At 39.3% G+C, this 25,775-nt stretch overlaps 1 protein-coding gene across 3 annotated transcripts in view; it reads left to right on the forward strand.

The window, feature by feature from the left end:
- Positions 1–25,775, forward strand: part of LMO7 (LIM domain 7) — a 134,603-nt gene that overhangs the window by 76,561 nt on the left and 32,267 nt on the right. Inside the window, exons 5-16 of one of the 3 annotated variants that reach the window (XM_086482004.1) lie at positions 12,795–12,825; positions 13,229–13,342; positions 13,815–14,013; positions 15,149–15,398; positions 15,835–16,155; positions 16,496–16,786; positions 17,044–17,244; positions 17,746–18,462; positions 19,969–19,998; positions 22,188–22,305; positions 23,472–23,614; positions 24,906–25,347. In XM_086482004.1, coding sequence (XP_086338130.1) covers positions 12,795–12,825; positions 13,229–13,342; positions 13,815–14,013; positions 15,149–15,398; positions 15,835–16,155; positions 16,496–16,786; positions 17,044–17,244; positions 17,746–18,462; positions 19,969–19,998; positions 22,188–22,305; positions 23,472–23,614; positions 24,906–25,347 — 2,857 coding nt within the window. The remainder of the gene's footprint in view (positions 1–12,794; positions 12,826–13,228; positions 13,343–13,814; positions 14,014–15,148; positions 15,399–15,834; positions 16,156–16,495; positions 16,787–17,043; positions 17,245–17,745; positions 18,463–19,968; positions 19,999–22,187; positions 22,306–23,471; positions 23,615–24,905; positions 25,348–25,775) is intronic. The other 2 variants (XM_086482005.1, XM_086482006.1) reach the window with 2 other exon arrangements.

Genomic DNA, 25,775 nt, shown 5'->3' on the forward strand with positions numbered 1-25,775 from the left:
TGGTACTGGGACTTCTTTGCTAATGCTGTATGTTTAATTATGAAGACTCCCTTCAGCTTTAAAACAAGTGTATTAAGATCAATCTTTACCTGTAAAATACTCTAGAATCTGCTTTTACTGTAAATGAAGAGGGGGTGGCAACTTCTCAGTTTCTAGTTCCTTGGCTGTGAGTGGTCTGAGTGCCACCACTGCCGTTGTTCAGAATAGCCTTCTGATAACTCTCCAGCTAATTTGGGATACCTGGTGAAGATGATTTCTCGTTGTTTTCATTCTCCATTGCTCAAACGTCTCTGCCAGGCAACACACAAAACAAACAGCGACACTGGGTCAGCCTCAGAATGCAGGCTTTGAAGTAGAGGGCAGGTGACGATTGTAAAAGATTAGTCTTTAATGGTATTACAAAAGGTAGCTGTAGAGGTTTCCATGCATTTTCTTAGTAATGTATGTAATGCCCTGGTCCTTACGTACAAAAAATAATTAGTGGGTAATAATTTTTTTCTAATAATCTTGTGCTTTTCCTTAGTGGTGGAGGATATAGCAGAAATTAGTTTGTAGCCAGGATTCAAAAGCATGTGGCTCACTTAAGTGATGGCCAACACAGCAGGATACAGGGACAAAGACAAGAATATAAGACAAACTGGGTATGGATGGTCAATTTAAAAGCCTTGTAAAAGATGGGGAGAAAAATAAGTTGATTTATTAAACAAAGCAAGTTGCTGTCCATTCTAATCTTTGTGCCTGCAATGAAGTTAATAATTATTTAAGAGGGTAAATACCGTGATATTGTGCTCATTGGATAACTATATGTTTAATTTTTCATAGAAAATTGCTTTTTGGTTTGACTAAAGTTCTCTCACCACTGGTGGTACTCCCTGGCCAGTCTTCAACTCGTGAAAGCACTTTGGCAAGGCTTGGTTGTACCTGTGAAACATAGGATCCTCTATGCAAGCCAAAATTAGCAAAAATAAAAGCCTTTTTGAAGAAGGGAGAATTTCAAACTGTTTTTTGTTTCTGTAAGTTGCTCTGGAAGCATGAGTGTGTTAGTGAACATGTTTTTGAGGGGAACTGGTATGACACTTAAAATGAGTGTTTTTGAGATTTTACACATTGTAACTCAGCACAGAATGAATTTAAATGTGCATTTATGTATTTTGAAAGGCCTGTTTACTTCACATCCAGTCTGCTGATTTCTATGCTATCAGCATCGTCAATGATAAAATTTCAATGTCGCTGCTTAAAAAGAGAAACAATTTGGGAGTGCTTTTGACAGGAGTTTGTTTTTTCTCTTTGCAAAGAATGGTACCTCTGTGCTTTTAATTTATTATTCTTTTCTTGGTGGATTTCCTTTTTGAAGCGTTGCCTGGTTTCTGTTGGTAACTTTATTATACAAAAAAGTTCAAATATATTCACCTGCATACTTACCCTGGGTCTGTTAGGGTTTTTGCTTTAGGGGCTTAAGTAATAACTGCATTACTTTTAATAATAGTTCAAATAATTACATACATGACATTCTGTCCAGAGTTCATGCAACAGTTCTGGATTTCTTTCCCTAGCAAAAGCTTCCACAGATTCTTTCCTAACTGAAAAAACTTTTGGGGTAAATAATTTTGTATGTACTCAATGTGCTATGTTCCAAGCAAAGAGCTTTAAATGCAGTGTGGCAGAAGACTTCACATTCATCTTCGTTCTCTTTGAGCAATAAATATCTGACTACTGCAGTGGTTCTGAATCAGTGTCTTCCAATAAATTATCATCAAACAGATGGCTGATCTGTTATGTCAAGGGCTGTTTTTGATAGTACTGATTTATGTTATTAAAGATGAGGCTTGCATAACTTATACTGCAGTATAAGCTATTTTTGAGTATCTTGGAAAACTTGTACACTGTACTACTCTGCTATAAATGTATTTCCTTGACGATGGAGACTGTGCATGTCTTCGTACCTTCACTTGCCAAAAATCAACTACAAAAGTGACTTTTATTAAATTTATTTTTAAAATGTATACTCTAGTAGGTTAATTTGGCCACTAAGTGCATCTATACTGAAATGTAGAGAGGATAATATGTTAAGAGCACACCAGCTATTTTTTTTCCATGGCCTTCTCCACCTGTCTAATGCTATGCAGCAAGAAAGTGAAAGTATATTGCAAAAAATTTTCGGTGTTGTTTGGATAATGTGGCCAACAGTTTGCCACCTGGCAACCAAACATTGTAACGTTGCTCAAGGTTGTCTCCTGTGTATGCTATCTGTGGGTCAAAGGGTGAAGGTATTTCTATCCTGTTCTTTTCTCCTGTACCTTATGGTGGTTGCTATCCTGTCAAGGAACAGCTGAGATTTGCTGCAGTTTGACAACCTATTCCTAAACCATCAGCAGAGACTGATTTATCCTCTCCTCATTGGAGGAGGCTACTGGCTATTCATCCATTGCACTGAGTTAACTACTTCTTGTAGCTCTGTTAGCCTGGAGGTGAAAAGGAGAGGCCTTGGAAGTTATTCTGAGTCTCACTGTTGCAATGTGCACGTTGGTGGTGAGACCTCTGAGATGGCTTCCCCTGTGATTCTTCCCCAGTTGTAATTTGTTTCAGGCAGGCTACACTAAAATTAAGTGTAATTGAGAGGAGAAACATCCGATTAGTTTTATTGAACTGTCTTTGCATTTCTCAGCCTGTCTAGATTATCAGTCTTAATTGGGGGGTGATAAGGTCTTGTCTTTTCATTGAGTTGTAAAGCGGAGAATATAGTGACAGCACTGTTGTCGTGGGGATTTCTGAATCAAATAGGGCTAAAAAAATTGAGATCAAAAGGGCTGCTTCCATAGACACTTCCAAGGTAGCAGGTCTGGATTTAGGGGTCCCTAATGTAACATGCCTACTGTCCCTTACGAAGCTCATCCTTCGTGGACAAAGTGGTGCCATTGACATACTTTGCAGTTTAACCGTTAGTTTAAGTCTTTGCAGTGATTGAATGCAATAATGATTGCCATTCACAGGGTTTTCAAGAGACCCTTAGTATTCAGAAGCTGTGAATTCCTAGATGAGAGTCTCAAGGTTTCTGTTAACCTTATCTGAGTCAAAAAGACTGCCTGGTCTTTGTGTAGAAATGATGAGGATTATTTGGGAAAGGATTTGTAGAGTAGCCTGTTCCAGAGCCCAAGGGTTCCTTTTGTGTTTGGCTTTGTGGTTTGATTGGCTTCTGGGAAGGATAGCTTACAACCACCGTGTGTGTTTTGAGCAGCCTACTTCTCCAGTGCTTCATCTGGCAACACAGTTGGTGAAATTCTGCAGATGGCTAACTGTAGTTTCCAAGACTTGGTGCATATAGTATCTTCTTTCTCATGAGAAGGAAGATTCCTAATTTAGCATTTACTCATGCACTCATTAAAGATGTTGGGAATATTGCCATGGCCTCACTTGGAGCAGAATTGGATCATTTTGTTCCACTCCCTCCCTACCACCAGACTTAGTTGCAATAGCTTGTTGGAGCATTTTGGTGGTGTCTTAATTGGTGCATTAAGCTTTTTTTCCCCTCAGTCATCAGTTTTGTGGTACAAATTATATACTTCATGAGTACCAGTGAAAGAGGTGTGAGATCATCTATAGTTCCCTGGCTGGGATTGTTTTCCCATATCATTAATTTTGTTCAAGTTTTTATTCTCAGACTCCTCTAACTTTACAACAGAAGGTATTAAGTGACTAATAGTACATTTGGTTTCAGTAGGTTGAGATGCTCAGAACTGATGTAAATTCTCCAACTTCAGAGGTGTATGGTCAGACATGCTTAACCTTTTCTTTTCTCCCCAACCCCCCCGCCCCCCTTTTTTGCCTCCCACACAAGCTTTCTAACATTCTGGCAAAGCAAATACTTGGACTTTTACCCATTCTCTCACTTTGCAGTAAAGCAGCATTCATTTTTCCAACATTGAAAACTTGGCTAGAAAACCTGGCCTAAAAAGCTTAATGTTTTGAGCAAATGTTTAAAAATACCCTCTGACTTGGCTGTTCTAAGTAGCCTTAAAGCACTGTTGTCCACTGAGGTGGACAAGTTCTCTTTCCCCCCCAAAAAAAGCTAATAAAAAAAGCTAGTACTTATCCAGTAATACTGATAGCAACAAATTGAATTTAGTCATTTCAAATGTTACAGAAATAAATCTGAAGCAACAAGGAACCTGAATTAGCATACTTCTGTCTTTAAGGAGCTGCCTTACGTGTGGATGTTGGAGGAGCTGAGGATGGGAGGTGAGAATAGTAGCAAAAATGGAGAATATCTGCTTATCTTAGATCTTGTCTGCTCCCCAAGACAAAAGGGCACATTTTTGCCAAGTGTAGTGAATTTTACTTGATTTTTGTATCTTGTTTTTGCTTTAAATTGTGTTGCTCTTTCATGCCATGTCTTCTGGGATAGCTCATTCAAGGGAATACATCCTATTTCAGTATTCTTCTGATAAGGATAAATAGATTAACATTTTACTCTGCATTGAAGTGCTCTTTCCTGGCTCTAAATATGTTTTCACAAATGAAGGCAGATCAAGAAAATGTAGTAAATGATCAAGTTCAGTTTTATCTGTGTACCTTGCTTCTTTTGGGCATATATGCATCAACCTAAGTTAATAGACAACTGACTTCAATAGAGAGAAGTCAGATTCAGCCTGCGTTTCATACTTTTGTGCTCTGTGTGATGAGTGATGTTGTGCTCTGTGTTGCTAGGGTAACCCAAAGAAACAGAGGAAATACGGCAACATTTCAAAAAGGAAGCATTATAATTTGTTCAGTGCTTCTTATTTACTTGTGAAATATTTTTGCCAAAATATTACTGAGAAAAGCCAGTAGTCCTTTAAAGTTTCTATTCCAAATGTAGAGACTAAACTAAATGGTCCAGTCATGCAGTAGTGATTTATTTCTACTTAAGGACAAATTCCAACATCACTTTAACTTGTTTCCAAAGTCTTTATCATGGAATAAATTGTACTTACCTTGTACCTCCATTTTGTCATCTTTGCTCTGTCCATCTCTATAAATAAACCTAAATTCTTTCCAAAATCCTAGCTTTATGACACTTTCCCAAAAGCTGTGCTTTTAGTAATCACCCTTTAAACTGCTAAAGCATTTGTTCTTTAATAATATGGCAAAATTTGACAATTAAAAGAGGGGCTGGGCTAGACACTGCCCCAATTCTCTGTCCTCCTGTACAATAGTTTGGCCAGCACTGCATTGGAATTGCTTTAGGGGAAAAAATGAGCCACCAGAAGTCTGTGAAGTGACTCCCAGGTGCTGCATGTCCCACGTACCCCCAAAATGCAGGAGTCTGTCTTCTCTCAGGAGGATATATCCATCCTCATGGGTATACCTGGCATTTATGGGTCTTGGCTCCCCTGAAGAGATGGTGACTGGAGTGGACTGAAGTCTGGATTACTTCCCACTCATGGGCCGTGGGTAGGGCATCTGTAGTTTCTGCTGTTAACTCTGTGAGTCACCTCTGCGCTGAATTGTTTTCTATGTATGTGTTAGAACAACAGAAACCAAGCAGATACCTATCTGGACTCATGAAACTCAATGTTAGCACATATGTGAACATAGCAATACCCGGTATAAGTTACTGACAGGCATCTTTTTCTCTTTATGAGCGGACGTGTTCATTGCCAAATATCTGGTATAAATTATACAGTATAGATGTGAGTTATGGTTGCTATCTTTTTTTTTTTTGCACATCCCCAGAAATTAAATAAACTTTGCTATTGAGTGTTATAAGCTGTGGTAAACTGTTTTGCTTATACACAAGGCACTTGTACATCACCACCTGTTTGCTTGACACAAAAATAACAAAGGATTACCTATACCATATCTTTTCCCTGGGCATGAACCAAGGGAGGAGATTGAATGCAAGGGAGGAATGATTGAATTGAGGTTTTGTTTTGGGATTTCCCCCCCCCCCCCCCTTCTCTGATTATAGAGGCTATAAAAATATCTCTCTCTGAGCAAGCAGAGTTGTATAACCTGCCAAATCCTAGCTCTTCCCAAGGGTCCACGTCTGAATGCTGTATCCAAACTGAACAATTGTATTAATCATGAGGGTAAGAGAGTGCACATGGGCAGTTGCTATGGAGTAGTTGGGAGACAGAAAATTTTTTACCCTAACTTACCTTGCAGTAACTTGTTTATCCATACCCGGAGTTGGTGCAGAGGTGTCTGAGCAATGCTTAGAGGGAATAAATGAGTCAGTATTGAGGGCTATTCTATAAAATTACCTCTGGTATCTGCCTGTGGGAAGAGGGGATGTTTAAATACTTCAGTTAGGTGTAAGAGTGGGAGTAAAAAGGACAACAATTTCAGAAATATTTGATTTAATAATGGCAAAGAGGCATCAGGCAGTAGAGAAAGTGAATTTAGGTATTGTCTTGAAAAAATGCTAACTGTGAGTTGCCATGGTTGCTGCAGCTCAGCCAAACCAAAAAATACACTTTATACAGAATATTTTTTTTGTAAAATGCTGTTGAACTATTTCTGTGCTAGGTAACAGCTGCACCTTCACGTGTTTTTGTATATATTTCTAAAAATGTACAGGATTGCACTTAATTGCTTATTTTGATACTTATTTTTGAGAGTGACTTCCCCAGATGTATCAGCTGTTCCTTTTGGAAAGAATGCTAGCACAATTGTGTGATTTCTTTTCAAATGAATCTACAAAACATACACAATATGGTCTAGTTTGGCGGGGGGGGGAGGGGGGCAGGGCACAGGGATGAAGGTAAAGGCTTCAAAACTAAATGCAAGAGAAGTTAATGTAGGTGATGATCCTGGTGATCGACAGGATGAGCTCAAGTCTGTTGATTCGGGGGGCGGGGGGGGAGGGCATCAGGGAATGTAAAATCTCAAAATTTTGAGAAGGTACAAGGAAGGAAAACATGTAAGTTATAACATTTAGTATAACTGGTGCAAGGGTCAACTGAATTATGTACAGGTTAAAAAACAAAACAAAAACAGGGAGATAAAAGGAGGAGAGATTCAGTGAAGTAATATGCTCCAGGTTCTAAAGACCACTACTTTGGAAGTTACAAAAGTCTATAGGGTGTGTAAGTAATGATATGATAGCTATCTATCAATCTATTTACATTTTGAAGTGTTTTTTCTTGAAAAGCAATTATTTCACGTCTGAAATTCAAACATACTTTTGAATGTGAACAAACTGTTTGATTTTCTTTGAGATCTCCTAACAGTCCATGTGAGCTTGGACTCAACTCTGCAACTTCTGATTCTTTGTGCAGAGAATCCATCATTTCTTATAAAAGTCAGTGGATGTTCTCATGTTTCTTGTCCAAAGTATGCGGCATGTGACTGGTAGCTTTCAGAAATAAAATAATGCGCTAGTTATTTTTGCATAACTAGCAGTCTAGACCTGGAATTTAAAGTAACCAATACAAACTGGGGAAAAATTCTAGATTTGCTCTGGAAAAAACAAACAAAACAATAGAAATATCAAGTTTACTAATCTGTAATTAGTGAAGCTGCTGACTCTTAGGGGTTTTAGGAATGGAACAGGATAAAGACACAGAAAGGGACCGGTCAACAAAGCTATGCTACTTATTATAAATACTTTAAATTTCTTTCATAGAAGTTAACGTTTGAGCAGGAAGCTGCAGGTTCCTCTCAGTCTTCTTTCCCTGCAAGTTTTTGCTGCAGCAATGCTTCATCCCTCTTCCCCTGCCCACCTCTGATATGAGAGCCAAGGAGTGCCTAGGTTATCAGTCAGGCTTCTCTGCATAGGCTTGTTCTTCTGGGGATGGTTTCAGGGGGGTTATTTTTATTTTTTATTTAACAGGTATGCTTTCTGTCCTACACTATTCTGAATATTAGTTTTCTCTTCAGGAGAACCAGTTGGTTAGAGTGGGATATGAGGAAGCTGGCAGAAATAGACCACCTAGGGAGGAGTCGGAAAAGCGCATGAAGAAATGGATAATGTTAGTGCCTGGTGACTTGCTGGGGCTGATGCACATTTCTGTAAGTGCCTGTTTTTGTTTTGATAAGGGACTTAAGAATAGCATGGCAGCATAATGGGTCAGATTAGCAAGGAAGTGCCATGCTCAAGAGGCAGTACGAGAGGATGGGCTCTGAGGCGATGGACGGGGACACTTTCCCATGGAGGGTGTTGGCCGTCTGCATTCCCTCTCCGCCTTTCCCCTCTTTGGTATCTCTTCTCCACCCCTCAGCCCTTTCATCAAGCAAGGGCACAGAATAGGGACAGGCTACTTGGTCATCAGGACCCACGGAGCTCCTTGCTGCTAGCCGGTGGTTTTGTTAGAGGTATGGAGAAACACTTTCTGCCATCATTTTATACCTGACTCTGTGTGCTGTTATGATGTAAGTGGCATTGGGTCTGGTGGATACGTTGCTGTGGAAAATACATATTCTACTTATAGTCAGATAGAAAGGTGCATTTCCAAAAGCTGTTCTTGAACACTGCTGTCATAACCTGACCATTTTATTTCCAGCAATCTCGGCAGTGAACCGTGGCTCTTGGGGTTGAATATCACTTCGCTAAGAATCTAAGTGCTGGAGGAATGTCCTCATGTTTCTGTACCCATGCGGCAGCCCCATCTTCCACTGGAGCCTTTCTATTCTCAGCAGCACGTGGGAATTCAGTGAAATCCGATAACGGCAATATTAATAGCAGTTGAGTAGGTGGCGAAGGAGGTTGAAATTTAGCACAAGCCCGCTGCTAGTTGGACAGCCAGCGTTCATCTCCTGCGCAGCATACCTTGGTGGGGGCGGAGAATCCTTCAAACCCTCCGACGTCCTCCTCGGAAGTGTAAGTGAAGCTGGTTTGTGTTGGGCTGGAGTGCCTGGAGCTTGGCAAGAAGCTTGGGAGTGGGCTTGTTCTGCAGCCTGATGATCCACTCTGGCGCCCAGTCCAGGATATGGCTCTTCCAAGTCCTTCAAAGGGCATCTGAGAGGTGGAAATGCTTCCTTGGTGGATGGAAGTTCAAAGGGATAGCACCGATATTTCTTTTTAAACAGAAATCTGTTAAAGTCCTGTGTTCATGGGATTTGTGGAACAGAGGAAGGGATGGAAAACAGATAGCTTTGGCAGCTGTTGGGGTTTCGGAGTATTCGTCATCAAGGGAAGGGTTTGGCACTGGGCAGGGTGCATTTGTCACTGGCACATTCCTTTCTATCAATGGGAGTGACTCTGTCCCTTCTTTCTCCCCGTAAATGGATTTGGATTTGTCTTATCTCTTTGGGCATGACCGCGTGGCCTCTTCTCAGCAGATTACACTCGTTTATGGGAGGGGGATTCTTTGACCTAGCTTTTTTCTTTTTAATCATAGATTGATATCTGTACTGTAAATATGTTTCTACATGAGAAAGAGACCCTCAGAAAGCCATGCTTTCTGAATGGGGTGCTGTAAAATCATTCTCCAGAATTTTGATCGAACTTCTTGGTATCTTGGATTTTGTCTCGAGCTCCACATTGATGTTATCGCTGGAAAATAACTAAATGAAGTGTCAGAGTACATTTCACATAATGAATTGATAGTTTCTGTAATTTAACACACATTAGGATGTAGGGGAACCAAACCATATAATGTGTTAGGAAAACGAAATCCAAACTATCGGGTATATTTGTGCTGATTTGAAATAAATCAACCCAAACATAGCTACTTAACATGCACTGCTCTTTTGTAAGGAGTCACTGGAGAGATGTATGTGTGTCAGCATTGCCAATGAACATATTTTATAATTGGTTAAATCCTAGTTCATGATTTCTTAAAGTACGGTGATCTGCTAGCTACTGTGAGGTATATGACTGTCTTGTACAGTATATTTTTTTAATTTCTAAGGTACCTCAAAGTGCATTAAAATAATACTAGCAAGCTTTCCTCACTCCTCAGAGCTAAGCATCAGCAGATGAAGGGGCAGCACAGAGTGCCTCTGGCTGATGTTTTGTCATGTGGGGACTCTCACCATACTGCCGTGCGGAGCAGGGTCCTTCTCCCCCAAGCCCCTGCCCTCTCCTCTGCAGCAACGTGTGGCCTCTGCAGCAGTGCTGACAATCGCTTGTACAAGAGTGCTCTGAGACAGATGACCAAGTTAGGTTGGGGTTTGAAAATGTATATTAGGAAAAACCTAAAGAAAGGCCTCTGGTCCTGATGCACAACGTGGAACCGCTGCGTGATTCAGAGTCGTGTTGGTATAACCATGGGGGCAGCAAACAGGAGTGGCTGGAAGGGAAAGGGAGACCAGGAAATCCTTAAGCTAGAGCTGCTGCCAAAGCTTTTGTATTGGCAGGCTAGGGCCTTGGTGACTAATTTTGCTATTTAACCTTGAGCAAACAGTAGAGCTGAGAATAAATTCCTTGAGCTGTGGCTCAGCCTGCCGACCTACCATGTCACTTTGTTTTATTCTTGTAGATTGGTCCTTGTTAGAGAAATATCTGTCAGTCTGTGCTGGCTAGGCATGACATCTGTGAATATGCGTTGTGTTCAGGTGTAAAGGAGGTATTTGGTCTTTAAGTGTATCACCTACTAACAAGGGAGAGCTACTTCTGTCCCATTTGTCTTTTTTCTGTTTGCTAAAGGATTGACGTAGATCAGATGATTTACATGGAAGGTATTATTTCTCTACTGGTGGTTATTTCACATCTTTTTGCATCAGTTTTCAATGTGGAATCATGCAGTTGCGCTTCATAACTATTATAACAACTCCCACATATTGTTATCTTATGGCCTTTAGACTTTCATGCCACATTTGAGAGATATTTTCCAGGTTGCTCCTGTTGGAAATGGTTGACCTAAGTGATCCCAGAGAACTCATGGAAAGCAGAAGTGGACATCATGTTCAGTCATGTAGCTTTGCTCTATGTGAAGGTTGGCAGCCTCTTGGATACAGACTCCAGTTGACTAAGGGCAGAGTTTTTTGCTCCTTACCAGAATGCTGAAGTTTGGAAGCAAACTTTAAGGCATCCTTAGCAAGGGCATACATGGCCTCTGCTTTTATAATTGCAAATAACAGCAGAAATTAATGAAAGGCTTTTAGACCTTGAAGCTAACGAATGTAAAACTTTAAAATGCTCTGCTTTGGGTATGGGAAGTGTAACGTTGATATGTACCGCCACAAGAATAATTTTCCATCCTTTGCTTGGGAAACTAACCTGTCTCTAGCCAGCACATTAGGTCACAGCTATGGTGTGTCCTGCAGCATGGACATTGGAAAAATCTTCAGACTGAAGAAAAGAAAGGAGAAATTTTTTTCAAAAATAATCTCCCATGAAAAAAGAACAATGTGTTTCAGAAGGGTTTTTATTTTTAAAAAAAAAGTGTAAACATTTCACATTAAAGGAGTAGGGTTCCTTCTTACCCATGAGAGAGATCACTGACTACAAAGCCAGTAGCATCTCTGGCATGCGATATTAGGGCAAGGACTGTGCAGGTCGGATCTGTCTCAGGACTTTGTGTTCCTGGCAGCCTGATTTCTTTAGGGGGAAAGAGGCCCGTCGTGTGGGGATGGGCAAGGCAATTATGGCCACACCAAGTGGGAGTGGGCACGCTCAGGAAGAAAGAGAAGGAGGGATGGTCTGTGTTTCTGCCAGTTGTCACGTTGCATCAAATACTGCGTTTCCATGAAGAGTGCCATCTATGCTGACAGGGCCCTGTTATTGTTTTGCTAACTCGTAACTGTCCCCTAAATGGTTTAGTCTCCCTTTCCCTGCAACCTTTGACTAGCTTGTTCCTAGATGGTCAGAAACAGCATGAGTGCCCTGATGACATCATTGGTCTGACCTGTTACAGGGCTTTTACACAGGTCTTTCTGCTGCTGTATGTTAATTGTCTGCTTTTTTGTTTGAACCCCTTCACCGTGCTGCATGTGAAGCTGGCTGTTGAACCAGCCCTAAAACAACAACATCTGGGGCAAGTGAAAAGTTGTTTTGGTGTATTTAAGCCATTTGCCTTTCTGTAGCCGCTGGTAGTGAGGGCAGGAGCATTGCTCAGCTGCTGTCTGCAGGCAGCCCTGAGTATTTACATCTGAGGGCTGAGTCTGTAGTACCCCACACTTGGGAGGCTCCCATTTGTTTCTTCTTGTTCTTAAAATGAGCAGGAGGAGAACAGGATCACTGCGAGTGTGCATTGGTGCATTTCCAAGGTGTTCTAGAAATTTGCTGTATATATTAAAAAAAAAGTTCGCTATTAATGTTAGCAGTTGCATAATTATTTAATATTTTTTTGAGAAACGCGTATCTTACAAAAAGCAAACTAAACCCCTCCTTCCACCCTGCAACGTCTCTCTCCAGATGTCCCAGTTTCAGTTGCTCATTTTTTTTTGTCTGAAAACATCACTCTAGGCTGAAGCATTCTGTGTCTGAGGCAAATATTTTAGAAAACATAATACAATCAGGGAAAAAGTAACAATTGAATCTGCTTTCATAGGGAATTGAAAAATCTTCCTGACTAACAGAGACTATATTTCCTAAAGTCATTAACTTGTTTTTCACTTTTATTTTGTTGGTATCTAAAAACCGTAGCTAAGTAAAAAAGCCTAGAGCCTTTCTGAGTACCTCTCAAATCAGAAACTATAATACATCACCTAGTTTCTTGCTTTCTGTGTAGCAATTGAAATAGTACAGAGTTATGACTATCAGTTCAAAGCAAATGCTTTTTATTTCTTTTGGAACAGTCATAGTTGCATATTTTGTGCTGGCCTCTAGTTGGGCTTGAAACCTTTTAAATGTTAAGTAATAACTAAATTTTAAGTCATATATTTTAAAACTTTTTGTTTTGTTTTTCTTGCTCCCTGCCCTGCTTCAGACCAGAGGAGACCAACAGAAGAGTGAAAAATGTAAGACACATCTATTTCAATGCTCTCTGAAGCAATTTCACACTAATTCTGATTAAATATTTTTAAAACACTTCTGTTTATGGCACTATCAAGTTTACTTTATTCTGCAGCTGTTCATTTATCTGATGCAAATTAGTGCCATCTTACGATGATCTCTATGCAGCTTACTTTCCCATATAAATGTAATAATTAGAAACAGTACTTATATTTGGTTACTTGAGATACATGAGATGCATCATAACACTTTAATTGGCTTTGGAGATCATAGCTAATACTGTAAATGAGATTTTACAGTTCATTGTGGAAAACACCTCTAACAGCTTGCTGAGATTCTTTTATACTGGTATATGGTATGAGAGGAAAGTGATTAAGTTTGTATTGGTGCATTTTGTTTGTTTTTTAGGTTTTGATTACATTATACTGGCTTGGGAGAAAAGCTCAAAGTAACCCTCATTATAATGGTCCGTACCTCAATCTTAAAGCATTTGAGAAGTTACTAGGTCAAGCCTTGACTAAGGTAAGGGATCAAAACAAAATAGTAAAGAAATAGCCTGAGTTTTATGATTTGTTATACATTACAGCATCAACTCTAAACAGTCTCTTGGGGGTTTAATTTTATTCTTAGTTTGGAGAACATATTCATTTGTTTTCTTTGTTTTGCTTGCTGTCAAAGCCCATGTGAAAAGAATGATTTTTACCTTATACTGGTTCTTTTGCTACCCATATAATCATAAAATTCAGAGTTCATCTGCTCTGATTGATGTGGTAGATTGTGAAGAACCCTGTCTTGATTCCCTTTGGCTGAGATAAGAAAAATTTAAGACCTTGTGTTGAATCTCCTATCCAAACTGTTGTTTTTAGGGGTTTGCAATGTCTTTGTTAAAGTTTGTGCGCTCAAAATGCACTTAAAAAATTTTTGAGTGAAAACTCACGAGTAACACTTGCATCTTAAAATATTGTAAAAGACATTTCAAAACTTTCTCTTATAGGCACTTGAAGAGTCCAGCCACCTGAACAGGAGTGGCAGGGATAGTGGGTACGGTGATATCTGGTACGTTGACCGGGGAGAGCCCTTTTCATCTTCAGTTAGCCATAAAAGAGACGATTCCTTTGATAGCTTGGATTCTCTTGGTTCACGATCCTCCACAAGCTTTTCATCGGATATAACCTTAAAAGGTGGCAGTGAAGGTATGTTTTCCTCTTTTAAATCTTTTGTTGACATATGTCTTACGAGCATGGGAGAAGACAATGTATGAACCTAGTGCTTTGGGTCCCCAGTACTTAAATTGGCTTGAAAGGCAACTCCAGTTTTGCAACTGCTGCAGTTGCATTTTGCTTAAGCAAATATTGACCTCTAACAGTTGGTAGAAACAAAGGAACGCTCACATGAATTTTCCTAGGAAGGGTTGCTGGGACTTTCGCTCTCACTGCTGCATTAGGGTGTGTCTATGTGCAGGGTATTTTCCCATAGTTCGGAAAGGGAAATTGCTAGAATTCAGATCCTGATGGGATCACCTAAAATTCAACAGTTGCAAAAGTCTCTTGCCTTGTTTCTAGTGTGGATATGTCAAACCTCTATGCCTTCACTCCATTTGTGAATATTCAATATGCAATACAGTTTTTCTCGCCCAGGTTAAAAACTGAATAGTAGTTGTTACTTTTGATAGTTTGTCATGGAAAGAAAGGTAACAACGGCTTGTGATGTTGGATCCCTACAGCTGTACTCTAACCTGTGTTTCTCTCCCAGTTTTAAAATTCAATACAAACTTGTAGTCTAACAAAGTTATAAGAAACAGTGACCTTTTGGATTTTGTTCCATGTAAATAACATAAAATCATTGGGCTGAGGCCACATGGAGCATTTCTGATCTGAGCAATGCAACATGTAGCCGTGCTACATATGTGACGTACCCTGAGTTTCTCCTGGGCGTTAATCTGGTGAGATAGGCATGTTGCTATACTATTTGCTGATAACTTCTCTTTTTAGTAAATTTGAATGGCAAGTATGTTTTTAAGTAAAAACTTCTATGCTGTTTTACATCTTCAATCTAGTAGTTAGCACTTTGTTTCCTGCAGGGAGCAGTGATAGTGAAAGAATGAAACAAATGTAGCGGGGGCATGCAAACCAAACTCAGCTTAATGGAGCTTATTGCAGCTTTGCCAGAAGCTTCTAAAAATATCTCTCCTACTGTCCTGTTTTTGCAGCCAAAACATCCCAAATATAGAGTTCAATTGGTTTTAGAAGATTTTGGTGCAAATTCTAGCTAGAAGCTTGTGTCAGAGAATAATGTTTGTGCCTTCCCTTTTCCCCTCTTTCGTCTAAGATTGCGACAGTGACACAGACTTGGAACTGCCTTTCAAAATGCATGACTCTCACAAAGATGACAGGTCTTACCGTAGGATTTCTGTGATTGAACCGAAACCTACTGCTGACTTCAATCGCTTCTTACCCAACAAAAATAAGCAGGCAGCATATGTGCCAGCACCCTTAAGGAAGAAGAGGACAGAGAAGAATGAGGACAACAGGAGGAGCTGGGCAAGTCCCGTCACAGAGTCAGATGGAACATTTTCAAGGTACTGGTGTGTGGTCTTAGTAAAGTGGACTTTGATTTAGGACTTTTCAAATTAATGATTTCTTTATTAGTTAAAGAAAAGCTGCTGTTACTGCAATACACAGTAAAGTATTTGGATTTCTATATTTTAACAGGGGGGATGTTTTGTTGTGGTTGCATGATTGGGTTTTTGTTTTGGTTTTGTTGTTTTACTTTGTTCCACATAACTAGCTTTCTGGTGTTTGAGTAATATTTTGAGGCTGGTCAGACTCCAGATAGAGGGGATTTAAATGATCTTAAATGCAAGTTCACGAGAGATAGACCTATGGCTTTAGTTTCTCATTAAAGCCTTCCAAAATATGGTGATGAATTTTGGTTGTCCAGTTTCTTGGTGCCTACAGATGAGAATAGTGGGAAGTTCTTGGGTTCCACCGTTACCTTCACTGTCTTCATTCTGTTCCTGTTTTGGTCAACCTCAGCGCACATGAAGGGAAACGAGTAGCTTCATGCCAAATTAGCAGAGCAGAGTGTGGGCTCACAAATCCAGCTTCCCTCCAGATGACCTATGAGTATGACAGTGGCTCTGACTCAGAAGATGAAAGAAGGCTGCCTGACGTGGTTAAGGATGACTTAGCAAAACGTAGATTTCTAGTCAAAAAGAGCCCTGTAAGCTCTCCTGCACCTGGACATCATCTCGTGTTGCGCGATGACTCTCCTAAATCTTGCTCACAAGAAAGTTATCCAGCTGGTCCGCTAGCTGCAATGCTTGAACCACTGAGGTCAGAGATACTAATCCAAGATCCAGTAACTATTGTGTTACCTAAATTGCAGTCCATATATAACTCCATAAAGTTAGCCCTCTAATTGGCATTTTAACACAGCTGATAATTTGTTATGCCTTTTCTGTCAAACTTCGTGTTTTTCGGAGGCGGTAGGATGCTGATATAACAATTTAACTTTTTAAATATATTTTATTATTTCTGGTGCTGCAGTGATGGAATTGAGAACTAATTTGCTTCATTGATGAGGCTGAGCTCCTGAGCCAAAAAGCATGTCTTTTTTCATTCTTTATGTCAAGTTGCTCCTAAAATATCTTAACTGATTGGGTATTTTGAACAGTAACCAGAGGAGGCAGAGGCAGTTGGATACTAAAGAGGAAAACAAACCGAGAGTTAACATTCCTTCAGAATTATCTGGGTATTTTGATGAGGACGAGGAAGAAGAAATAGGCATTCCAAACATTGAAAAAGATGATCTCTATTTTCGCAAGCTAAGTTCTTCAGCGGCAAATACAGTTGTTGCTTTTGACAAATTTCTTCCTAAGTTTTGGACTCCAGAAGAAGAATTACTATGGAGAAAAATCAGGAAATCCTCTTTCAAACCCTGGTATAAAGAGATTCAAGGGTTCAGGTGCGTTTTCATGCATGCCCCTGTTTCTCCTCTGTGTGCAAATCCTGTACATAAAGTGTAGTTATATGACTTTATTTTTACTTTTCATTTTTATTGCTAGTGTAGCAGAAGGATATTTTCTCTTTTTTCTGAGAAAATAGTTGAAATATTCTTTTCAGTACTGTTGCACTGTTGCCACTGTGCATTTTACTCAATGAGTACACTTCGTGGCTTTTTTTCTTTCTTTCCCTCTGCTCATTCTTTGTGCTGCTGCACAGTAGAAAGAAATCGGATTCTGAGGATGATGAATTTGCTTACAAACAAAGCTCTTCCATTGTTGCTCATCAACCAAGACCAAGTTTTGACTGGAACAGCAGTTGCAGAAGGGATCAGAACTATAAGCCAACTGCTGAATATGTGGGAAGCTCATTGTCACAGATTGCAGAAGGAAAAATCTTGGAGGCTTCTGATCAGCCCAGGTTGATATTGCTGCATGAGCTGTACTCTTGGTGCATCAAAAAGAAATGGCTGGATATGCAACAGCTAAATGAAATTAAACCACGTCTTGTGATGTCACGCTTTTTTGGTTATTACTATTTTGGTTTTGTTGTTTGTTTTTGTTTGGGTGTTTTGGTGGGGTTTTTGGTGGGTTGTTTTTTTTTTTCTTTTTTAAATGTAGCTGTAAGTTGCTGGTCTCCTGAAACATGTAAATGCAAAAGCATAACATGCTGCATAGGGTTACTGGCTTTGTGTGTGAGCATGTAAGCGTGCTGTTTCTGAGCAGGTTAGTATGCTGTGGTACCTTTACATTGGTTGATGTGTGCTGTGCTACAGTTAGTCATGATTGCCAAGTGGTGTAGTTATACTGCTTGGGATACTGCAAGTCTAAACCAAATGTGTATCGGAATACATTGTGATCTGCTTGTCTTTTGCTAGTTAATGATATTTTTACTTCCCTCCTTTTGTTTTATATGCTTCAGTCAGTTTTCATTACTTCAGGCCCTGCAAAAATACTCTGACTACTTGTCTTCTGAAACGAAGACCAAAATTGATCCTACTTCTGGCCCTAGGCTCATAAAATGTAGAAAGAATATTTCCTTTGTACCAGGATGGAAGCAAGGAGATGCAGAAAATGGATACCTGTATCCAGATTTAGAAAATGATGACTTGTTCGTTCGGAAAACTGGGGCTTTCCATGTGAATCAGGTGGTTCTCCAAGACCCCCGGTATTTTAAAAAATTCTCTGAGCAGGAGCCTTCCCTAGAGGGTGAGATAATTCTGCAACCCAGAGAGGGCCAAACTGTGATTCCAGACTTGGAAAAAGATGACATGATTTTCCGAAAAATCCTCTCTCAGAAAAAAGAGGTGCCATTATCGGGTGCTCCAGACAAGTATCACCCAGCACTCTTTCCTGATCCATGGAGTCTTCCAGAGGAGATCCGATCCAAATTTCTGTGTTTACTTGAAAAAAACACAACACCAGAGGAAAGAAAGAGCAACGGCAGAGTGCTGTCGCCATCTTCCCACCATAAGAAGGACGATATGCTGACCCGCAAGATTGAATCTTGGAAGGTGGGAAGCAACGTCCAGCCAGTAAATTTCATCCCGGGTCCCTGCAGTGAAGAAGACTGGAAGAAGTGGGAAGCGATCAGGGAGGCCAGCAAAGTTAGACACAAGAAACGGCAAATGGTGGAGAGGTCAGGTTGTGTCCCGCACAGATTGCGCTTGAGTGCAGTTGAACCCTTTCCATTCAGAAAAGCATCGTCTTGTGCTGAACCATTCGTAGAGTGCAATCTGCTATTTGTTCGTGGCGTCCTGGACGAGCTTTTAATTTGCTTTGAATAGAAGCTTATGACTGCAATACCATATTTTCATCAAAAAAACCTTAGTGTTTTCTAGCTTCAGGCTGCTATTTTAGAGAAAATATGTTATCATTCCTTCAGGCTGAAAGTTCTGCACAAGTTTCTTTCCACGGTTGAACAGGAATAGTGATTATTCAACAGACTGTAGGGGCTAGAAATATTCTTTTTTTTTTTTCCCTAATATTATTGGTAAAAATGTTTCTGAAACACATGAATTCTTTAATGACAAATTGTGGAAATGGACATTATGCTATTCTTGCTTGCACCTAAGTTTGAAAATACTTGTAAACTGTCTTGCCACAGTTTTGAGATGAGGTGACAAAAAATATCGGTGGTGTTTTGCCCACCAAAAGTCATGGTGCATGCAAATTGTGTGTCCATGTAGTATTAAATTCCACTGTGACATCTTTTATTCTGCCAGTATTTCCCCCTTGCTTTCATACAGTCCTGATTAACACTTTCCCCTTATCCTTTCGTGATATACTCAAAATTTCTCTTCTTTGACTGAATACTGTTTTTAACTACTTCCTAGCTCTCCTTTGGATTTTGTACTCACTGGGAGAGAGTGGGGTTTCAAATGTTTCCTTAACTCTGAAAATACGGCATTGCAAGTTGCAATTCTCTCAGCTATGCATCATTACTTTGTGACTAAGACACTTCCGTGTTCCGGTTGATACTTTGATGTTGCTGCATTTAATTTTTAAGCTTAATACTGTTAACTGAGGAATATTTCTGAAGTGCTTGAAAATATTTCACATTTTAAGAATTCATTCAATAGAATAAAATACTCATGTTCAAGAATACTAAAAATCCTCTAGAATCATACTGGATTAATTTGGTTCTCCACCTAATGTACTAAACTTCTATATAGGGCCTTTTATTCTTATCCATTCCAAGTGTTACTTTAATGTAGTATCAGAAATGGTTGAAGTAACAAGAAAACAGCCTCTTTAAGTCAGGCTTCTTGTTGGGACTCAAGTTGGCATTAATTTTCATTTCTTGAAATGAGTATCTTCCAAGCATCATGCTGTTCAGCCGCACTGGAATAACTGGTGCAGAATTAATACAAGGCTCTATTTGTGAAGTATTGCTAGATCAGAAGCGTTGGAAACTTAACAGGCTTCCTTATTCTGTCAGTTTTCTGCCCGACTTAGGCATCATGCAAGTCCTGATGTGTTTTTTGACTAGTGTTGAATCTCCAATGTGTTATTCCATGCTGGCTAGTCGTCAAGCTTTCAGTTTCCCCTTCGCTTACTCAGAGTGCTGGTGTACTGATGGTGTTAATTTTGTTATGAATATCAAGACACTGAATCTTTTCTTTTTTGGTTTCTGATTTCTCAGACTGTTTCAAAAGCTTTCTGATGAGCAAGGGTAAGTTTTATAAAAGTTTGAAAGAACATAATGCTGGTTTTGCCTATTTAAATTTTTGTGCATGCACAGTAGCTAAAAAATCATGCTGAAAGCAACTTGTGCATGCCGCTTTGTTGTTGTGTGCTTGGGCAATTTATGTAACAAACATAAGACTAGAAGCTATGTGTCTGACAAAAGTTCTCTCTGGCACCTAGGGCATCCAAGTCATTATCAGGTATTTTGAACATCAGCTCTGACATTTTATTCGTGCTGAAGTGAAGTATTTAGTGTTCTGTATTTAAATAAGGCTTCAAAACATTCAGAAATGTAAAGGAAGATTAGTAAATATTTTATTTCACAGGCTGTACAGATGGAATCTGAAAATAATGATGACATGGTGTATGCCGTATGAACTTAGCTCTTATTTATGATGTCCTGTGACTCAGAGAAATATTTTTCCACTTACTGTGTGATGACATGATAAGTATTTGGTTTATCCATAGTGTTCTAATTTTTTTTAATGTACATTTATTTACTTACTTATTTTCACCCTGAGGCAAACCTGGTAAATTACTAAACACTTCCAGAAGCAAGAACTGTTTCAGAAGTTAGATGTTAGGGCAAGGAGAGTCAGAAGGTTCAAGTCACTAGCTAGATGATTTTTTTTTTTTGAAAAGCGGAATTTCAGCTAACAACTTGTTCCTTGGTGTGAATACATGAATAGACCTTTACTTAGGGTATATTGCATTTAGATCTAGATTTTCCTATTTTGTTGCAGGAAGATACTCCCTTGAGAGAAGGAAAAGGAAACTCTAGTCATACAAGTTTTCTTGAATGAGTCTGGAATAGTTTTGATACTTATGTACAGTTTGGTTACTCCAAACCATTTCTACATGTGATGTAACTTTAATCATAAAAAAGAAGAGAGGAAAGGAGAGAGAGCTGTAAAAGAAAAGAATGTCTGCAGTTGTGAGCAGGACATTTTTCGCTAAATTTGGCATCCTTCCCATTCAGAAAATAAACAAGCAAACAGCTATAATGAGTTAATGCCCTAGCCTTTATTTCTAGAAGCCAAAGTCTCATGTTACCAATGAAAGTGAGTTGGGCCTCCTGGGAGGAAGTGAGAGTCTGGTTTGTTAGTTCAGAGCTCTCTTGGTATGTAAGAGATTAGAGCAAGGCCCTGTGCTGAATCAGAGTTGTTTTTAACATGATTTTCCATCGTATCAGAGAAGTGACACATTTTCAAGTCCTGTTAGAACTTGGTTACACCCCTCTGTCATTCAGATTTTGTCTGGACAAATGCAAACAGAAGTATCTTTGAAGAAAGTAAACCGCAGAAGCCTAGCTGCTTTTTTTGTATTACAGCATTGAACCTTATGATGAAATATGTCTCAGAGGCCTGTGGTCAGCATTGAGCAGGAGTCCTGTCCTATACCTAAACTGAATGTCCTATTATGTTTATTACTGCAGTGTGAAAGAATAAAGGAAAAATAGCACTGGAGAAAGGGGTGGGAAAGCATGAAAGGTGAGCTTTAAGCAATTTAAAGGGAGCTAGTGAGTATGAGTTTATGGGAGAAACTTTTTGCCACATTGAAGAAATTAGTGAGGACATGGCTGTTAGCCATCCAGACTTGGATGGAAAGCATCGGGGAGGCTTGGGGAGGAGTGAGGTAGGCTAGTGGGGCCTATGACATGCATGAACTGAGCATTTAGCAGTGAATTGATTTTCTCTTTTAGAAACATGTGTAAATAGCTGACTTGATTTTGTGGTAAGCCTAAGTAAGGAAAGAATGGGTGGTGATTTTTGGGGCTGTTACTGGAGAGTAGTGGTGGAAGGATAGGAATTTGGACTTAAGGAGGGGGGATGCCTTTTAGGTCAAAGAAAGGAGCAAGGTCAGTAAAGAGAGTAACAAGTTTAAACAGAAATAGCAGTGAGATAGGAGGAGCTCAGTGTGACTGATCAACATGGAGGTGCTACAGAGCTGCTTATTCCCTTAACCTGACTTTATTTGCTCAAATACTGACTTGAGTGCTGGCACTAGAGCACATCCCAGCCTTGCCCGTTTAGCTGCCCACGTGTTTCCTGCTCTATTAGAAATAACACTTGAGCGCTCAGTTGTACTAATATAAATCTCTCAAAGGTTTCATTTGTGTAAATAATGGCTAAGATATAATACAGCTGAGTACTCTTTTTTTTTTTTTCTTTCTAGGAGTAAATCATTGAATGATGTCAGTGCAGAGGAGCTGCAATCATTGCGCAAAATCCGTTATGAAGAGCTACAAAGGATAAAAGAACAATTACAAGAACAAGATCTAAAGTGGCAAGAAGTAAATAATCCTTTTCACCCCTCCTCATGCGTCCTGTTGAAGGGCTGGATGCTGCCTACTTTCTGTGCCCCTAGAAAACAGGCTTTGGCATGTGTGCTGCAATCTATGGGGATATGTTCTAAAATGATCCATCTCATGCAACTACTGGTGGTTTTGGGGATATGTCTTTAATGAAGAACTGAAATTATTTTAAATATCATGAATATCTGATTAATGCTTCAGGTTAAGACTTGTATGTATTGTAATAAAGCCTTCAGACTATTTCTGTGGACATAAAAAAAGTTAGGGTGCATGTTCATGTGTTATCTAAAATTTGTGAACACTTTTTTTGTGAAATGACTGGAATGTCTGAATATTTGATCCTTTGGGAGAAGAGAGGGAAATAACATTTCCTTTTGTAAATTCTTGAGGCTCCTATCCTCCAATAATTCTGTTTTAAACCCAGATTGTCAACTGATGTGGTAGCATTGCAGAGAATCATAAGGTTATCTGAAAACCTTTTCTTTTTTATTAAAATCTGTGCGTGGCAATGATTGTCAACAAGAAGCTGTAATTAAGAACAGACCACCAAGCAAGCAGTTCATAGTTGGTTCTTTAATGCATCTCAGTTCTAATATTCAATGCATCTCTTAACCCAGCTCTGGTATTTCATGGAGAACGTTGCCAGTTCCCATTGTGGTTTTACAGAAATGAAGAAATTATAGAAGTATATGTTTTCAGTTTGGAATTTAAGGCGTGTTTATTCTCCAGCGAATGTATCGGTCTAACATACTAGTGATTTGGAAAAAAATATCCCAAACTCCAAAGCCTACAGCAAAGAAATACAGACGGCATTTGCATTAGTTTTCGACTATGTGTCACTGCGTGAAGTATTCTAGAAAAAAATTCATAATGTCAAGGGGGGGAAAAAAAAAAAGACAAAACATACACTTGTCCACTCTGTAGTGAAGTAATTAAAATTTTTCATGTTAGCAGGCAGTGAGCCTGTAACCCTGACTGAAATGTGAGAACCCCTTTACCATTTAGGGGGAAGGTGCATGAAAATGTGGCCTTGATGCAGACATGCAAGCAGAATTAGGGCAGTAGATAGCATGTGATAGGATGACTCTTTAAATTTATGAGGTCTTGAGAAAACCTCTTTGTATCCGTTCATGTTATTCATGTAGGATCTAGCAAAATGGAAGAATCGTAGAAAGAGCTTCACTTCTGAATTGCAGAAGAAAAAGGAAGAGAGAGAAGAAATAGAAAGGAGAGCCTCTGAGGTGTCTGAAAGGAGTACAAAGTCACTGAAAGAAATGCAGCAGGAGAGGTATGACCCTAATGGGAGTATTATGTTGAAGAAATTAAATCTGAGCATTTTTAGTCCCTTGAATTCTTGAGCATCTTTTACTGGCAAGTTGTAATTGATTCTGCAGAGATCTCAACAATTTTAGTTGCAAATTACAGTGTTGAAATCTAGGCAATCGAAAGGCAGAATATGGTCCGTTAATGCATTGTTTTCACAGAATGTTAAACAGTTTTGCTCTATAAATGACAGTTTACTCCGCTATCCATAAATAAATGTATTGAGAAGTCAGTATTTGCACTGATTTTTAAAGAGGTTAAAACAATGGAGTGTTGAGCTGCATAATTGCCTTTTTTATTCTTGGATCAGCTTAACTATTTTTCTTTCCTCTAACACTGCCTTTCTTATTCTTTTAGCCACTGTGGATAAATACAGGCAGAATTTTAATGTGTATCACAGAACTGTTATTTCCCCTATATCCCCAGTTGTTCCTCTGGGTATTTACAGAACAAAATTCTCTCTGAAGAGTAAAAAGTATAAACTGAGTAACATGGTACCATTTCTCCTGGTGACAGTCTTTTTTCTTTTTTTTTTTGTATTTTTACTTTTTTTTAAACTGAGATGAAGGAAATATGCACATGACATGTTCATAAAATAAATTTCAGTAAGCCTTAATAGAGGACGTTTTGAGTCTGTATTTTTTGACTTATTTGTGATGACAAAAATTAGTCTCTTGAATAAAAATATGGATGCTAATTGTATTGAACATCCAGTATTATCGGAATCTTAAAAATGATGTAGTAAAGATTATCTCCATGGTGGTTGTTCTTCATGACAAACAGATGAATAGCAGAAAAAAATAATCTGCACTTCAGGACACAATCTTATTTTTTTGTCTAAAGTTTAGTATAGCTCTGCTGATGTCTCCTCTCTATAATATGCTATACAGTTCAGGCAATGTTATGGGACTACCGTCTTCTCATTCTTTCCTTAATAAAATCTGAATTTCTAAGGATATGTAACTTGAATAGCTACCTAATTTTCTCGGCAGAGCCTTCTGTCATGGTGACAACCTGATAATGTGACAATGGTATGACTGAGTAATATGGCAACACTGAAATGGGGAGGAGGAGAGAGAAGGTAGATTTTAAAATGTATTAAAATACTAATATTTTTAAATTATGCCATTCATTTTCATTTACTGGAGATGTGTTTTTTGGTTTATGCTCTGCCTTGGACATCCAGTAGTCAAAAGACTTAAGTCCCAGCTGTTTGTCAAGTCACTTTGGTATTCTAACAAGCTTTGTACCTCTAGGGAGGACAGAGACCAAAACTCCTACGAACAGCGAAAACATGAACACAGATGGACATATTCACTGAACGACGATGTGTTTAGTGAAGAAAAAGCACCTTCCACACGGTCAGCAGCAAAAGATTACCTTTCGGAAGAAGAAGCCTCCTACAGCACTAAGGACAGCCAAACTGTGTGTACTGCACAACCGCACAAGGAGAACCTGCTGGAGAGCTTGGCCACTCATGAAGCTCCCGCTCCGCCCAAGAGCCTAGCAGAGGAACGGAGCTCAGCTCTTTTGTCTACCCACTACTCTGTGAATGCTCAAACTGGGTCAGCTCAGGTTTCAGCTTCTCTCCCGAGAAGCTACCAGAAAACTGATACCTCTAGGTTAACGTCTGTGGTTACACCAAGGCCTTTTGGTGTCCACTCAAGAGGAATCTCGTCACTTCCACGGTCATTCACGGTAAAATTCCACTTCATTCCTGAAGTTTCTGTATGTTGGGGGTCTTGGATAGCTGAGGGAACAGTAGAGTTTTAACATCTGTTGATTTTTAAAAGAAGTCTGCTCTTTGATGAAGGCTGTGTTAATAAGAGCAGGTAATTCTGTTGTGGCTTTAGATGTTTACTTGTGTTTCTGTACTTAAAGGCATTCCTATAAATAAGGCTGATAAATAGATTTGGTAGAGTAGTCTTTTCATTACTTGTAGCAAGTCTCCTTGGTGTTCCTTTTCAAAAAACCTGCCTCCTTTGGATGTAATTGTCTGAAGCTAAGTTAGCATAATTAAGTATTAAAGACAAATTTTTCAGGTGATACAAGTTTCCTCTGCTCTGCTGACTTTGTTGAAATCGAGTTTTTTATCCTAGCCTAAAATTTGCCTGCTCAGTAAGGCA

Source organism: Leptosomus discolor, chromosome 1 (assembly GCF_034619465.1).
Source record: "Leptosomus discolor isolate bLepDis1 chromosome 1, bLepDis1.hap2, whole genome shotgun sequence".
NCBI classification, from domain to species: domain Eukaryota; kingdom Metazoa; phylum Chordata; class Aves; order Leptosomiformes; family Leptosomidae; genus Leptosomus; species Leptosomus discolor.